Source organism: Coenobita brevimanus, chromosome 91 (genome assembly GCF_032717465.1).
Source record: "Coenobita brevimanus isolate Jiangsu-jjx chromosome 91, ASM3271746v2, whole genome shotgun sequence".
Classification (NCBI taxonomy): Eukaryota; Metazoa; Arthropoda; class Malacostraca; order Decapoda; family Coenobitidae; genus Coenobita; species Coenobita brevimanus.
This window is the reverse complement of record NC_137044.1, coordinates 16655181-16673118: the sequence shown is the minus strand read 5'-3', so window position 1 is coordinate 16673118 and position 17938 is coordinate 16655181. Positions and strand designations below refer to the sequence as shown.

The window sequence follows — 17938 nt, the reverse complement described above, 5'->3', positions numbered from 1 at the left end:
AACTCTGTCTATAAATATCCTACCATACACTTTTCCTATTATACTAAGAAGACAAATGCCCCTATGATTACCACACACTTCTTTTTCCCCTTTTCCTTTGTACAAGGGAATAATTATACCTGACTTCCAATCCTCCGGGACTCTACCTTCCTCCCAGGCCAATCTGCACATCTTCCACATCCATTCTACTACTATCTCTCCCCCATGCTTCAGCATTTCACCACACACTCCATCAATTCCTGGGGCTTTCCCTGATTTAACTTTCTTCATTGCTTCCACAACTTCTATCCTACTGATTTCTTCCTGTCTTCTCACCTCCCTCCTCCTCCCAGCCATTCCCCAGCCACTTATACTCGCATTACTTCCATCCTCTACGTTCAACAATTCCTTAAAGTGTTCTCTCCATCTGCTCACTTTTTCTCCCTTCTCCACTAGTAATCTACCATTTTTATCTTTCACTCCCCTGCTAACTTCACTTCCACTCTGTCTTACTTTTTTCACTTCTCTCCAGAACATTTTCTTACAGTCCCTCCACTTTACACTCAAATTCCTTCCAAATTCCTCATCCACTCTCTTCTTACTCTCTCTTACTAATCTTTTCACCTCTCTCTTTCTTTCCACATATAACTCTCTCTTCCGCCTCTCAACTTCTTTCACGCCCCTATTTCTCATCCATTCATTGTATGCTTTCTTCTTTTGTGCCACAGCCTGTTTCACCTCTTCAGTCCACCACGCTGTTCCTTGCACCCCCCTCCGTCTTCTCTTCCTTCCACACACCACATCACATTCTGCACGTATTTCTTCTGTAAATATCTTACACACACCTTCCACGTCTCCCATCTGCTCCAATTCATATTTGCCCAATCGTTCCTCCACTTCTCTCTTATATATACGGTGAGTCCTTGAAATACGAAAACTCGAAGTATGAATTTTAGATGGTACGAAAGCGATAAATGGAGGACAAATTCCACGATACGAAAGTATCTGTCTCGGTACGAAAAACGATAGGAGAGGAAATATAAAAAATTCAAAATGGGCTCGCTGCACAGCGCTGCGCTCGCATGCGGCGAGAAAACGAACAAACCCCTCTCTGGTAAACACATTTTCGCGTGCTTCCAAGTCGAGTCACGTCCATCCTCTCCTCTCAGCTTTGCTGTAGGTTACGCTGTTTTTTGCTGTTCTTTGTCTTTTTGTGTTTTCACCATGCCTTCCCAGCGCCCTGCATCATCTCCAGCATCCGAGGAACCAGGTGCAAAGAAGAAACAGCATCGTACTCTCACTCTTGAGAGGAAATTGGAAATACAGTAGTCAGACTGATTTATTTACCGGTAAATGTACAATGAAAGACACAATTATCTTCCCAGTTCAGTCTGAAGAAAATTTACACCAAGCAAAATACAATGAAAACCCTGTTTCTACTAGTACGTGTTTCAGATTATTCGATTTTTCCATACTATATTCATCAGACTTTGGGAAGATACTTGTGTCTTTCACTGTACACTTGAAGCCGCAGAAAGACCTTACCAATTCAATTCATAATCTTCCAGCTTGTTTCTGTAATTTTCTGACAACTTTTGGTTTGGCAAATTACTTTTTCTTGCTGAAAAATTTCCTCCCCATTATTATCGTCACTTTCCCCTACAATCGTTTCCAGCGCAGTGGAAGAAACTCAACGTGCTCAAAGGTGGATATCGTTTCCCAATTTCCCAACTGGAGGTTAGGTTAGGTTATAATTATTAGGTACAGATAAGCTTGGTTAGGCCAGGTTTAGTTAAACACTTAGGGAAGAACAGTCCTTTCCGCCATTTATGTTAACGAAATAAACAAGAGTTGTCACACCAGAACAGCTAAAAATGATGGGGAAACAGATTTAATATGAAACATTTACTGTATTTACCAAATCAGAAATAATCTGAAAAACATAATAGACTATCAGGAAGAACTGACTTGGTAAGGTGCTTTTACTGCTTAAAGTAAAACGTATGTTTAGCCCCCTCAATGGCTGCGGGTTCAGATAATTGCATGCTCCCGTGGTCGGACTTGGGACCATTTTTTCAAAGTTCTAAAATCAATTTCTTTTTCTTACATATGTGAAAAGACTCGTCTGGCACACCTGGTCTTCCCCCCCCCCCCCAACCCATCCTGTGATTTGCTATGATTCGTGTAAGAATTAATAAAATTAGGATGCGTGTTACAACAGCATGTATACATTGGCCGAAAACATCTGGGACGAAGTGAACTGTGAACGCCAGATTGCTTGAGGTGGTAGAGTAGGGTCGTGTAAACACACCAGTGACTCTCATTCCCTTCCCATAATTGCTCGCAATTTTTTATAACTCACCCTAACTCAACGTCACTGACACCAGTACAGTAAGGCGTTCAGGGCCAGCAGCTATGAAAGTGATAGTGGAATACATTATTGTCTGTATCAGTCCTCTCTCTTTCACACATACACATAAGAACAAACAAAAGAATGAGCAGTAAATGTACACTAACTCTAAGGAGCAGAAATAACTGTGCTCAGTCGTTCCGAAATATATTGGGAAGGGTGATACCGAATGAAGAATGTGGAACTGAATGCTAACCTATGAGAACATGTGGGATGAAAGAGTAATTTTCTTCTGATTAGCAAACATTTTTGTTCCATATCGTCTCTTAAAATTGTAAAACTCATAATCTTTCGTGTAAGCATACAGCCTAAAGACCTTACCAATTCAGTTCATATTCCTCTAGTTTGTCTTCTATACTTTCTGACTATTTTGAGGGTGGTAAATTATGTTCTCTTGCTGAAAGAAACTTACTCAAAATTAGGGCGCATTTAACGTAAGCATGTTGAACATCGGTGAATACATCTGGAGTGAAGAGAACGCCTGACTGATGGGATGGTACAGCAGGGTCATGTACACACACCAGTGACCTTCGTTCCCTTCCCGTAATTGTTCGCAGTTTTTTATAACGCCCTAACTCAACGTCATTGACACCGAAACAGTGAAGTGTTGTTCAAGGCCGGCAGCTATGACGGGGTTAATGGAATATTGTATGAAAAATTCAAAATGGGCCCGGTGCATAGCGCCACACTCGCTTGCCAAGAGAAAACGAACTAACCCCTCTCTGGTAAACAAATTTTCGCGCGCTTCTTAGTTGAGTCCACGTCCCTCCTCTCCTCAGGGCCTCGCTGTACGTGAGGATATTTTCGCAGCCCTTCACCTTTTCGTATTGTTTCGCCATGCCTCCCAAGCACCCTGCACCATCTCCAGCACTGGGGGAGCCCGCTGCAAAGAAGCAGCAGCACCGTACTCTAATTCTGGAGGGGAAATTGGAAATTATAAGACCCCATGAGGAGGGGCAGGGAGTCTCGGAGATTAGGTGTGCTTTAGGCCTTGCTGTTTCCACCATTGGGACTGTGACGAAGAAAAAGGAGATGTACAAGAATATGGCCACCTCCCTCTCTACAATTGTATACAGGTATTGCTTACTTCTTAATGGGAGGGGGGGGGGTGAAGTTTAGGTGGGGGTCCAAGGCAGTCCTGGGATGCATCCCCCCATTTATATGTATATTTCAATGGGGAAAGTAGTTCCGATATACAAAATTTTGAATTACGAAAGTTTTTTTTGGTCCCTATCCCTGTCGCATATCAAGGACTCACTGTATATATATATATATATATAAAATCACCCTAGGCTGAAGTACTTGATGCTATGTGGTTATGCTAACATTGCATGGTGCATACCCACATACACACACAAACTGGGATGTATCCAAAGGAAGTACAAATCAGTCAAATGATCAGGAGTTAATGCAGTCCAGAACATACTTTGTTAGAGATTTATCATAAACCTATGTGTATCAGATCATATCTCTCTGTATACTATGCAATGATAACACTGGTTTTCATATTTGGAGGCCACATTTTCTTCTTCCGAGTCTGTTACTCGAACCTCTCAAATTATTTGCTTTTCTAGAGCAGGATGGAAGGAGTTCAATAGTCAGCAGTGATTTTCCATTCAAAATATTCTTTCCCACCACACACTGATTAATAACCTAAGGATTATACCTCTGCAATGTAATTTAAGTGTATATGTTATATTACAGTAATTTGTAGAAAAGCATAGAACCATCTTATACCTCTCAACTGGATATTTCCTTTACAGATACGGTACTCAGCCTAGGGTCGAATCCATTCACTTGATGTAGTGCTGCCTACGTCTTCCTTAGCTTTTATTATTCTTTTTCGTGCCTGCCCTCCTCTCTTCCTATTTCTCCCATCTTTCCTGTCACTTCTTATTGCTTTTCTTTCCTTTACAGGTGGCTTTACATTGAGTGACAAGCCAAATGGTTTCCTGTAAGCCAAGAACCATTTACAATGCTGGATGGTAACCATATAACCAAACCATACGTGCTCCCTACATGTCAGCAAGTGGGTTGGTGGAGGGTTAGTGCCCCTCCCTGTAAAACAAATAACTCAGAGTCAAATGGCCACCCCTTATGGGATTATGGCATCTGGCAATAGATAGATAGATAGACTACGATATACAGGCATACCCTGGTTTAACGATGTAACTGGATAGGTAAAACCCGATTGTTAGGCAGGGTATCATACATCGGGGTACTTTTAACATGTAAAGCAATGTGGAGTGTTTACCAGCCTTGGGTAGCCCCCCAAACCAAGCCCAAAACTCACCCAATGAGCCCAAAAACAAGTTTAAAGCCAATCTAAATGGCCTAACAGCTGTCAAGGAAGCTAACCTAAGCCTAACACCTGTAAATAACTCACTAAAACCAAAAAATAAAATATGAAAATCATCAAATATGTCAGGAAAAAATCAAGCTTAGTAAATAGTACCCCAAAATGACAACGTTCACCCCACCTATGGCTAAAACACATTAATCTAAGTCTAAAAACAGTTTATACATCAACCTAAACATACAATTTTAGTCCGAAATATCATCAAAATTGGTTAAAAAAATCAAAACCCATTGTTAAACTGGGGTTTGGCCATTGTTAGGCGGGGTATGGTGGTATTTCTACCCCCTTTGTTAAGCCGGGTTATCGCATCCAGGGGTATCGTATATCGAGGTATTACCAGTACTGTATTTGAAACAATACCGTATACATTATTGTACGGTACATATATGACAATGTTACGGTCAAGTGCTGTGTAAGCAATTCAATAATTAAATAATCAGTAAAACTGATTTGATTATTTGCTTTACATAGAGGAGGCCAGTGGTCACAGCACTGATCAAATACACCTCATATCACTTTCAAGTTAACTGCCCTAGAAGACTGTAATAACTATTCGTTAAGGACATTTGAATTGTATTTCAGCTCAATCAAACCTGTTTTATTCGCACCTCTTATCAAGTGCAGTCATCATTAAATACTATAAAATATCAAATTTCCCTACCATATACCATTTACTTGTACTTAAAGTCTACAGTATGTCTATATCATTTCCACTTACTAATTTTTTTGTTTTAGTAATTTATTTTTAAATTAAATTTTCTACTATCATTACCTCAAAATTCATCACCCTACAGTGTTACTTTATTCCCCCAACCTCTGTGTACATGGGAGAGAGGGAAGGAAATATACAGTGAAAATCCCTGTCAACTAACCACACCATCTCAGTGCCTTGGGCAGTACACGTTCGGTGCTTCCCATGGTGACTAAACATTACAATAGCATTGTTTCCTAAATAAATAATTCCTACTCACAAGCCTTGCTTTTCTCACATTTATTAACTGCCTATCTATCTATCTGTCTATTGCCAGATCCCTTAATCCCATCAACAAATTGCCTCCATGTCGCCCTGTCCCCCGCCATTTCACTGCCCTGCCCCCAGCTCACACCCCCCTCTCTCATATACCTCTTCACTCCATCCCTCCACCTCATCCTTGGCCTCCCCCTCCCTCTCCCCCCCTCCACCTTACTCACATACACTCTCCTCGTCAGTCTCTCGTTCTCCATCCTCTCCATGTGGCCAAACCACCTCAATGGACTTTTCCCAACACTTTCTACCACATCCATATCCACACCACAATGCTCCTTCACCTCCTCATTTGTCAGTCTGTCTCTCCATATGACTCCACAGGCTCCTCTCAAATAACTTATTTCCACTGCTCTCACTTGACTTGTGTCCCTCCAGCAAGGTCTGAGACTCACTTCCATACATTAGATTTGGTATCACAATAATGTCATGCAGTGACTTTTTTACTTCCTTGCTCACTTCCCTGTTCCTTATCACTGCTTTCAAAGAGCCAGCAACCTTTCTTCCTTGTTGTACCCTTTCAAGCACTTTACCCTCTAAACTTCCATCCTTACTCATCACACTACCCAAGTCCTTAAATGCACTCACATTTTCCATTTATTCCTCATCCAACCTCCTTGTACACTCAGTGACTTCATTTCTCTAGAACACCATAACTTTACTCCTCCCTGCATTTACCTTTAGATTCCGTTTCTTACACACTCTCCCAAACTCATTCACCAAGCCTTGCAGCTCCCTTTCATCTTCACTTAACAACACAATATCATCTGCAAACAACAGTACAGGGAATTTCCAGACACTGCCCCCTCTCATTACGGCTGCTCCAACATCCACTGCCCTTCCTTGTATCTCTTTTATTATAACACCATCCATATGCAGACTGAACAACCATGGAGACATGACACATCCCTGTTTCAATCCAACCATCAAACAGAAAAATTCACAGTTCGTTGTCCACACACACTGCAGCCTTTGCACCCTTGTACATACTCTTTGCGACACTCAGCAACTTCCCGTTTACTCCATACATTCTTAATACTTTCCACATTAATTGTCTACAGGTAAATATAATACAATAATGTATTACTGTTAGTCATACATCTTCATGCAATGGTATAATTTATCTATTACAGAAATATACTGAAAGACATGGAGGAAAAGAAACACAAGGTTTATTCTGTAGGTAAACTCAAACAATATAAACATGTGATCATTAATATGCATTCTATTTTCCTGTCTAATGCCGTCATCCCCCTGCCCTCTTACTAGGTCCTTCTGGGTGGATAGGTCACATGGGTGTGATTGGTTGCTTGCTTCCTACAAATAACTCCAAGGAAATTGATGTTATGCCGAAGACAGGCTCAAATGTTTTTCTTCCTGTGGCAGATACCCCAGAAGGTGTTCTCATTGATTCCATAACACAGACCTATGAAAGTCAGACAGTATGTGATGAAAGTGAGGTGGTCAAGGATGAGGCACTGCTATGTGTACATGTTTACAGGAACTTGGGTTGATGTCACAACCCCAACAAAGATTAGCTGATCAGCTCATCGTGGTTTTCTGTGTGTCGGTAATTAATTCTGTGCATATGAGAACTTCAGATATTTTGTAGTTGTTGCTGACAAGGTGGACTGTGAAAGTTACACATACAATGCGTGGCTAATGCTCAGTATAATTCTGGGGGGGGAAGTACAGTATGCTTTAAAAAATGGAAAAGAGAAGAAAATGAAAAATTCAAGTAACATACCTGTGAATTCTTCATCTCCTTAGATCTAAGCTGTGATACTATGGTTTGTGGTTCATCAGCAGTGGTCAGCATGCTCACTATTCCATCGGTGAAGAATCTGGGGACAATATTAACAAAATCATGGTTATTCACAACCACATTTATAGCTGCTCAGATTCTTTACGCAGTGCTTCATTGATTTACCCTGGAATGATTACCATTTCCATGGCTGAGAGCCATATGAGTGTGCCTCGTGCATACATCCCTTTCTCATATTCTCTGACTAATGCATGAAAACCTTGGTTTACACTTGTTCTAATTCCTTCCACAACAAAGAAAAGCCTAAAAAAGGAACTGGTGCCAATCACCCTCCCCTTCCCCCCCCTTCTGAATCTAATCTCTTATGTTTCTGCCCAGAATCATGCTGTAATTTTTTTTCTCTTTCTCTGCTGAGAATAATTTCATTCGTACTACATGAACTCTATGGCTCAAATCCTTCCTGCTCCTGGAACCTTGCCAGAAACCTTTTTAACAACTTTACTTCATCCTCCTTCTCTTTTTTTTTTTCCATTCTGATGGCTCCGTAGCAGTTTCTTCTACTGAAAAGGCAGAACTCTTAGCTCAGACTTCCTCCTCCAGTCCCACCTTAGATGATTCTGGTACTGTTCTTCTATCTCCTCCCCCTTCTAACTTCTTCATGACTGAGATTAAAAGTTCTTCACTGACATACTCTGGGCTCACTGGCCTTAATACTAGCAAGACATATGGGCCTGAATGGGTCCTTCCTGTTGTTCTCTAAAACTGTGCTTCTGTGCTTACACCCTGCCTAAGTAAAGTCATTCACTTTTTCAACTTGTACCTTTCCCTCTTGTTGGAAGTTTGCTCTCATTCAGCCTGTCCCGAAGAAGGGTGACCATTAATAGCCCTCTAACTATTGCCTAATGGCTTTAACATCCTGTATTTCTGAAGATTCTGAATCTTTTCGTAAAAAAAATATTTTGAAGCACCTATCCTATAATAACCTTCTCTCTGACTGCCAGTATTGGTTCCATCAGGGATGCTCTACTGGCAACCTACTCACCTTCCTTTCAGACTTTTGGCAATCCTTTTGGGACTTTAGTGCTCCTCAGGGCTCTGTCCTATCACCAACTCTCATCCCTCTATTCATCAATGACCTTCTATGCTATACATCTAACCCTATACGCTCACATGTTAATGACCACACCCTTCACCTTCCATTTGCTTCTTGCAGCGTCCATATCAGCAATTACTTCAACAAACAAGGAACGAGGCATTGGCACACCTAATGTCTGACTTGGCTCATATCTCTGACTGGGGTAAAGTAACCTTGCTGTTTTTAATGCATCAAAAACAGTTCTTACATCTTTCAACCCATCAAAATCTTCCACAGGAACATCCTCTAATTTTTAACACTATCCAACTCAATCCTGCATCATCATTAAGTATACTTGAGGTTTCACTCTCTTAGGATTTATCTTGGAAAGATCATATTACCTCTCTTGTAAAATCTGGTTCCAAGGGAACGGGTGTGCTAAGCCTACTCTGTGCCTTCTTTATTCTTGCACAGCTATTGACTTTATACATGGGTTTTATTGACCCCTGTGTATAGGGCAACTCTCATGCGTGCGGTGGCTCACCACATACAGCTCTTCTCAGTAAGATAGAATCAAAGGCTTTACATCACTTTAACTCTCCTCTTACTGGCTCCCTTCAACCTCTATCTCTTTGCCACACTGTTGCATCTTTATTTCTGTTCCATTACTACTTCAATGGTCACTGCTCCTGCCTATGGCAGGCACGTGGCACCCATCTTGCAACAAACTCTCATCTGTTTTCTGTCTAACTCTCTAATGCAAGAGTTAACTGTTGCTACCAGTTCTTCATGTATATTCTCAAAATGTCTTCCTCTGTCTGCAGTTCCTACTACCTATGACCTCTAGTCTTTCAAAAGCAGTGTGTCCAGGCATCTCAAAATCACCGGATCTTGAATTTGGCTCTCTGTTATCTTGTTTTTGTTGTTTCTTGGAAGAAACAATCTTGTGGACTCCAGGGCTTTGGTTCTTTCTCTCTTGCATTTAAAAAAAAAAAAAAAAAAAAAAAAAAAAAAAAAAAAAAGCTAACTTATGCTGACATACAATATGTTACAATATGGTGTTTTTTTTATTGTGAATTGTTACTGTTTCCACTGGCCATTATTTAAAATGTTTTCAGGTATGAATGGTAGAAGCTTCCGCCTTTTGTTTGGTGCATTACGTACTGACAATAAAGAAAATTTTATCTTTGGTTGAAAAGTTGACATTGGCTTGGAATGACCCTATAACAACTGATACGTGGTAACATGTGGGTCCCTGAGTTAGTTTCACACTGGCTGTGCACTAATGTGTTTCTCCTTTTATACTTCACTAATTTTGAATTATAATCTTTAATAATGGCCACCAAAAGGCAGGCAACATAATGTTAAATGCAATGCTTTAAAAAAAAAAAAAAAAAAAAAAAAAAAAAAAAAGTGCACAATGTAGAAAGATAGTACAGGATTACAGAAGGTAGACAAGCCTGTGCTACTTGTTCCCAAGACATCAATATGGTGTTTGAAATGTTACAGTTCATGGGTACATGTTCCCAAGACATCAATATGGTGTTTGAAATGTTACTGTTCATGACAAAATCATGGAAACCCTTTTGTTTATGGTGACACAAGGGAACTGCTTCACCCTTTAACCACGGGCATTGTTTTGGCCTGACTGTCCTCTCCCGCGGGGGTTTCAGCCAAATGTAAACAAACCTTTAAACCTTAATAACTCTGCACAGAATAAAGCTAGAGAAAAAAATAAGGTACCATTAGAAAGTACTAACCTTCAGCTTTCCATTGATGTAGGTTTCATGACTTTGTTAACTTTCACAGGACGGGCAGTGCCGTTAGAAGTGAGGGGTGTAAAATCACTATTTTACGCCCCACACACCAGTACCAAATGCCAACCACTCTCTGATAATAGTAATATAAACACACATGAACACTGCACATACGATAAACACCCACTCTGTGTTCACTGAGGTAGGTAAAAGGCACTGTAATTGCCCGCACTTCACTGCGGCTTCACCCGCTTACTGACGTTTGGTTAGCGGCGATGTTTTCATTATTTCTAACTTCTAATATTATTTTACATATAATCTGGGCAATATACATTATATTTACACTGCACTTATTACTATATTGCGTCACTGTCGCATCACAGAATTACACAAGTGCCGCAGAATTACACAAGTGCCGCAGATTCTCTTATTACAATATCACTTATTATACTGGCCAATATTTACATTTTTTTCTAGGCAAAATATCCCTTATTACTACATTATCCATTATACAATTATTGGTAAAGCACGTCACTGTCACATCACTGTATATCACTGTCACTTTCAGTATTTACTCAGAGAGTGGTACTCGGCAAAGCACGGAGTCACACAGACAGCGACTTGGCATTCCTGGCACTGGTGTGTACTCATTTTTCTCATCCAAGGCCTCCGTGTGGTGTTATGACATACTGTACTCTGCAGCGGCCCAGTGACAACCTGCCACCTGCGGTAAGAGGCAATTTCACAAGCTGGTGCCGGCTCATGTAATTGTGGCACTCAAGACGGTCAGGTTGTGTGTCAGAGTGTCGCCTCGGGATCAATGCCGTCACCTGACCAAATCGTGCAAGCAGCTGCTGCACGACAGTCTTGGAGAACTGTCTCAGGGATGGTTGCCTTATGCCCCCGACTTGTGTCTTGTAGAGGATGAAGGCGTTGAGCATGCACATATCGAGCATGTGCAGGCAAGCCTTCCTGTACCATCAGGTGTTTCTCCTGAGACAGTCTATTTCGCAAGTCATCATATCAGACTTATCAACAAGTCTCATGTTCACATTGTAATCAGTGACGGCATCAGGCTTCATGATTGGCTCTCCCGTCCTGTAGCTGACCTTCCCAGTTCTCTGCAATTCCCCCTTGTGGATGGTGCTGATCATATTCACGACCTTCTTGTCATGCCACCTGATCGCAAGAAGCTTGTCTGACTTCTTCAGGTGCACATCTCCCTTGGATGAGGATGATGCTTCTGGGAAACTTGGCCACTCTTTCCTATAGCTCCATACAGTGCCAACAGTGCCAATGCCGTGTTCAGCCAGGTATTTGGAGAGTTTCGGTGCTGTGTAATAATTGTCTGTGTACAGCACATGATTCCCACCAAAATACCTCTCCATCAGCACTTTTACAACGGAGCCAGAGAAGCCAAGGGGGTCTTTCCTGTTCACGTCCATTGTGCTTGCAGAGTAGATGACGAAATCAAGGATATACCCCGTCTCACAGTCACACAGCACAAAGAACTTTATCCCAAAGCGGTGGCGTTTGCTGGGGATGTACTGCATGAATTTGAGACATCCTCTGAACAATACCAGGGATTCGTCTATGACGCCTTTCTGCATAGGACGGAAAAATCGCATAAATCGATCCCTAATCCTGTTGAGAAAATCCCTCATTTTCCACAAAGGGTCAGTTTGGGACGGGTTTCCATTGTCAGCGAAGTGCAGGTATCCTAGCAGCTGTAGGAACCGATCCCGTGACATATACTTCCCGAATGTTGGGATAGAAGTAATGTCATCCACGAGCCAGTATTCCTCCAACTCATGTCTCTTGATATGGGGCATCAAGAACATCAGTGCAAAAGAACACATACAGCTCTCTGATCCCGACAGGCAACCACGACACTTGCTTTGGTGAGCCAATAGGTCCCAGCCCTTCTGCTGCACACTGAGCTGCATACCTATTGGTCTCATTGCTGACATGCTGCACGATTTCGTCATCCATGAAGGCCAGGAAGTAGTCTACAAAATCATCTCCTGCGTTGCATTGAAAGGCAGGCTGTATTCCAGCATTTGTCATATCAAATGGCGGATTGTGTGGCTGAAAATCTGCACCGTCAGACCAAACAAATGCATCAACTTTCCCTGTGCGTGGTTCAGTGGAAGTGGCAGGTCGCATTGCACTCGTTTCCCCATGAGAAGGAGCTGAGGTGGAGGCAATGGGTGAGGCAGGAGGCGAGCGGGAGGGGGGTGAGTGCGGGGATGGTGAGTGGGGGGGTGGCGAGGGTGAGGGAGCTGAGTGGGGGGCAGGCGGGGGGGTTACTGACCTGGTGCGAGGTGAAATTTGACCCTTTCTTCCCAGCTTATCACCTCGCTTACCGCCCAGCTTTGCCCTCCAACTGCCACGCATCCCCTTTGTTCTAGGCCGGCCTGCCCTGCTTACCCTGCCTGCACGGCCTGCCTTCCCTCGCTGTGCAGGCTCTGGGAATTCATATTCCTCAGATGATGTAGACTGAGGAGAGGGCACGGCAGAAGATGAAGATGATGTGAGGGCAATCGGGCTAGGGGAACGGGAAAGTGGTGAGAAATGCTTGCTAGGGCCTGGTGTAGGAGATGTAAGTCTGCGCTTCACTCCCTTCCCACGTGCAACACCAATTTTCCCCATAGGCGCCTTCCCTTTCCCAGAGTAAGTTGGGGGTGGTGGGCGGGAAACTACACGCTCACTTTCATCACTGTCACCGTCAATGCTAAAAGGTTCACCACCAATCACTGCAAAATCGTCACTACTTGCTGTAAGTGTATCACTCTCACTGCCACAATCCAGAGTTGTACTTACAGTTTTGTCCAGCTCTGTTCTAATTTCTGGAGTGCTCAACCTCTTCTGCCTCACTGTCGGCAGTTCCTTCACCAGTGTAGAGGTCGAAGGCACACTAGCACTAATCATTTGCGAGGAGGAAGCGAGCGATGATGAGTCGGGACGGAGCGCCATTATCACGCACAGAGCTGGACAGATACTGACTGATGCGTGTCAGGGCAGGGGTGGGGGGGGGCCCCCTCGGGGTGGGAGGAGGGAGGTGTGGATGGCTGGTGTGAAAGAACTCGACAGCTACTCTTGCGTGAGACAATTTGCGCACAGGAAAAACGCACGGTGTTCAAAATATTCACGAACATTCCAGAATGACACCCGCGGTTTGGTCCAGTTTTGTCGATGTCATTCAGGAATGACACCTGCGGTTAAAGGGTTAATAAACTGTCTGCATGATGTTAAGTCAACTGAATATGTCCCCATATTTTAAGTACTGTATGGAAAGAAAACTCTTATTACGGTTATACGATTACTATAGGTTTCCTTGAAAATATCAGCCACACTAATTTACTATCCACATTCAGGAAAAGGAGAAAAGTACTAATATGAATGGAAAGGCTGGTTGCATTTGTGGCTCAAATATAAAATGAATGTATTATCTGAACTCATACTAGACTCTGAGGCATTTTGTTTGTCTTTTTAGTTTTCTGGGGTGGGGCACTAACCATCCACCAAACTGCCTCCATTAATCCACTTGTTGACATATTTGGAACATGTTTGGGTTGGTTATATGGTTACCACCCAGCATGTTAAATGATTTCCAGGCTTACAGGAAATCATTAGGCTTGTCACTCATTGTAGTCACCCTGGAGTAGCACCTACACTGAGTGAGTGGATGAAGGATGCCCCCATGCACCACATGCTGAAGCACAGGGGAGAGATAGTAGTAGAATGGATATGGACGATGTGCAGATTGGCCTGGGAGGTAGGTAGAGTCTTGGAGGATTGGATGTCGGATATAATTAATCCCCTATACAAAGGAAAAGTGGAAAATGAAGTGTGTGATAATCATGGAGGAATTTGTCTTCGTAGTGTAATAAGAAAAGTAGCTATATGGTATGATACTTAATGACAGAGTTAGGGAAATAACAGAGGAATTAGTTGGATAAGAACAGGGAGATTTCAAGAAGGGAGGAGGCTGTGTAGCTCAGATATTCATCCTAAGGTGTTTAGCGGAAAAGTTTCTAGACAAGGGAAAGAAGTTATACGCTGCCTTCGTAGATTTAGAGAATGCATATGACTGTGGATAAACAATAGACAAGGAATGTGGAAAATACTAATAATAAACAGTAAACTCTCAATTATCCAATGTAATTCAGCCAACCCCATTCTGGATATTGCGTAGGTACCCCCCAATTGGCACCAAGCCGGATAATGTGTTACTATCCGTCTCAACCCTCTATCCTAAAAACTTTCCTACAATATTACCCATAAGTAGAAGATTAAAATTAAGCATAAAATACAATACAGTATTGATACAGTATATATAATACAGTATTACAGTATATAATATACTCATAATACTATACTCACCTAGTGTTGGCATCAGTGGAGGGTAGAGTAGTACATCATACAGTACCATGCACTTAATTCTGCATGGTCTGGTGGCAAATGGCTCACAAACAGATTATTCCGGCTCCACCACCCCAGGCTCTATCTCATCCAAGGGTGCTGGAGTGGGCACCAGAGGAGTGGCAGAGAGTGTGAGGTTGAGATCTGGCGAGGCCTCTGACTATGGCGAGAATTCAGGCGGTGATACCACCTTTGAAGAGGCTAAAAGGTAAGATGGCAGTGCCATGGGAGAGGTGTCTCACTGTGACACTCATGGCACTGTGCCAAAGGTGCCTGACTGAGGTGAAGGAGTAGCGGCCAAGGTGGTGCCTGGGTGGGATGAATCAGGCTGACGTGAGGAGGTAGAGAGCTGGGGTGACACAGGCCAAGGTGAGAAGGTCAAAGGCTGGGATGATGGAGTGCCATGTGCCACCAGATGGAACGAGGATGTGATGGAAGACTGCCTGGCAATCGTTCTTGACTGCAGCTTTATAACATTTTCATTGTCCTTTTGCAGGTAGGTGGACGTGGCATCTGTTAAGATGGCCAGGCAATTGGGATGCTTGCAGTAGTCGAGAAGGAAGTCCATTGCATCACGGGCTTGCTGGAGCCTTGGGCTATCAGCCACTTTGTCATCATCGTCCACTTCTTCCTTACCTGCATTCTCGGTACCCCCTGCAGTCACAGACACCATGATTTCCTGTTTGGACATTGTCTGGTACCTTCATCCACTTGCAGCCAATCATGGATGGTGTCCTCAGTTACCTGTTCTCCTGCTGCTTCCATCAGCCGGACAAAGTCCTGAGCCCTGAATCCGGTAGAGTCAGCAATGGCCTCCTCACCCTTGCGGAGGTTGTTCAAACTGTGCTCATGCGTGAGTGCAGAGAGTTCCCTCCAAGGCTAGGCCCAGTTATAAGTCACAGACTTGAAGGAATACTGCTTGAGGTTGGACAATGTCCTCTCTCCCCTACCGTCCTTGCCTTGGGCTGACTCCTCCTCCTGCGCGTGCATAACTGTCACATCTTCCATAAACCTTTTCCCATACAGATGCATGGCTGCCGTGATAATACAGTCAGGTCCCAATATCCATGGGGGTTACGTACCTGAACACCCCTCAGATACTGACTTCCGAGAATATCCCAAACTCACTGCAGAAGTCACTGATTTCAATGTTTTAGCTATTCCTATTACCTACAAGATCACTATAATACCTGTAAATGCATTTTATGGCACATTAATATATCTTGAAAAGACATTACATGATTATACATGAGCAATTCTGTGTACAGTACAGTATAAAGTACTGTATTGTAAAGGGTAATAACATAAGGCCAATTCCATGTGGCCTACGGACTTGTTATGCACAGTTGTTGCTACATTTGTACTGCCACTTACACAAGCAGCAACAGCATCATGAAAGGCCTTCTCGTTTTTCTTAACATACCGTACCGTGCTCTTGTTCACTTGAAAGTGCTGCCCCACAGCTGCGAACGACGGCCCCTCAAGCAGCATGTCAAGCAACTTCACTTTATTCTCGAGCAACATCACAGACTTGGGCTCATGAGCCAGTGCACCTTGAACAGCATGCTTAGTATCCATATATACGGAGGGTTAGTGGATAAAGCATCACTATTACAGTAAACACAGCCACCAAACACACACACCAAACACACAAATGCTCAACCTGTGAGAGGAACTGAGGGAATGTGCACAGCTGCGTATGCCTGGGTTCACTCCATGTCCGACCAATGGGATAGGGAGAAAGATCATGCACAGGTAGATGCTCTCCCTAGGAACCAATCATAAGCAAGCTCTCACTACGAGAGTAGAACAGGAGAACTGTACAGCATGATGCAATACAGAGAGAGAATGGAGGGAAATTTCCGAGGTGAAATACTGAATGCTTCTGCTGCCCTGTGCTGAACAGCACATGCCTACAGTAACTGTACAATACATACGTTACAAGTGTATAGGAAAATATTTCTCAATGAAAGCATGCAAAAAATCACTTATGAACCTCTAGGAACAGCTGCTACTGTGAGAGAAGGGTGGGAGATTTGTGCTGCTGATGCCCTGTACTGACCAGCACATGCTTATATACAGGTAAATGCACAGCTTAACTGTATAGGACAGCATTTCTGCAACATGCAAAAAACCCACTTATGAATCACTAGGAATGACTGATGCTGTGGAAAAAACAGGAAATATCTTCCTGTGCATTTTCAAAATACTGTACTGTAAGAAAATCCGCGAATATGCAAACCCACAAATAGCGATACCACGAATAGAGGGGGTTGACTACCCTGGTCCATTGGTTGCAAGATGGAAGTTGAATTATGGGACAAGAACATGACCCTAATACAAAGTTGAATTACGGGACAAGAACATGACCCTAATACAAAGTTGAATTACGGGACAAGAACATGACCCTAATACAATCTCCATCTCCAACCAACTCCTTCTCAGAAAGTTGAGCAGAAGCATTGTCAAGAGGAAGCAAAGCCTTCACTTGGTTGCAGGCAAGGCCAAGACCCTCCGTCAGATATGGGATAATCTTAACAGCATGATTGCAGAACCACTCTTTGAAGACGTTGGCTGTGAATCAAGCCTCCAGCGAGTGGAAATAATTCACTGAGAGACTATCCATCAACCCTCAGAGACAATGTGGCTGTTCTGCATGCTCCAATATAACAAGGTTTCAGACAATGCGAGCCTGTTGCACTGGCACAACACAAAGCAGACACACTGTTTGCTTACCTTACGACCAGGTAGCTTCTTCTTCTCGTCAGCCAAGGTAGACAGACCTGAAGAAGAGACCAGTTTCATTAGCATTATAAACCTGATTGAGACATATACCTTCTTCATCAAACAGGTTTTTAAGCTTTGTGCGAAACTCTTCTACTTCTTCAGTGTCTGCATCCAAAGCTTCACGCTAAATATTCCTGTCAGAGAGACCATGTTGAAGTTTGAACAGAGTCAGCCAACATTCAAAGGCTCTGAAATCCGTGATCCCCAGCTGCTCAGCGAACTTGGTGGCTGCAGACTTCAGTTCAGCAGGAAGCACAATCATGCCACTGCCACGTTATCTGAACCACTTCAGGCAGGCCTGGTCGAGTTCATCAAAGCGTGGCTTGGCCATCATCTTGCACTCATTCCACTGAACAG

The 17938-nt window shown here is 43.1% G+C and overlaps 1 protein-coding gene across 1 annotated transcript in view; it reads right to left on the bottom strand.

Annotated features, from left to right (window-relative positions):
* The window catches only part of LOC145411800 (F-box only protein 9), a 91218-nt gene that overhangs the window by 4373 nt on the left and 68907 nt on the right, over positions 1-17938 (bottom strand). The window contains exon 8 of the mRNA XM_080281743.1: positions 7520-7616. Within this exon, the coding sequence (XP_080137869.1) occupies positions 7520-7616 (97 nt within the window). The remainder of the gene's footprint in view (positions 1-7519; positions 7617-17938) is intronic.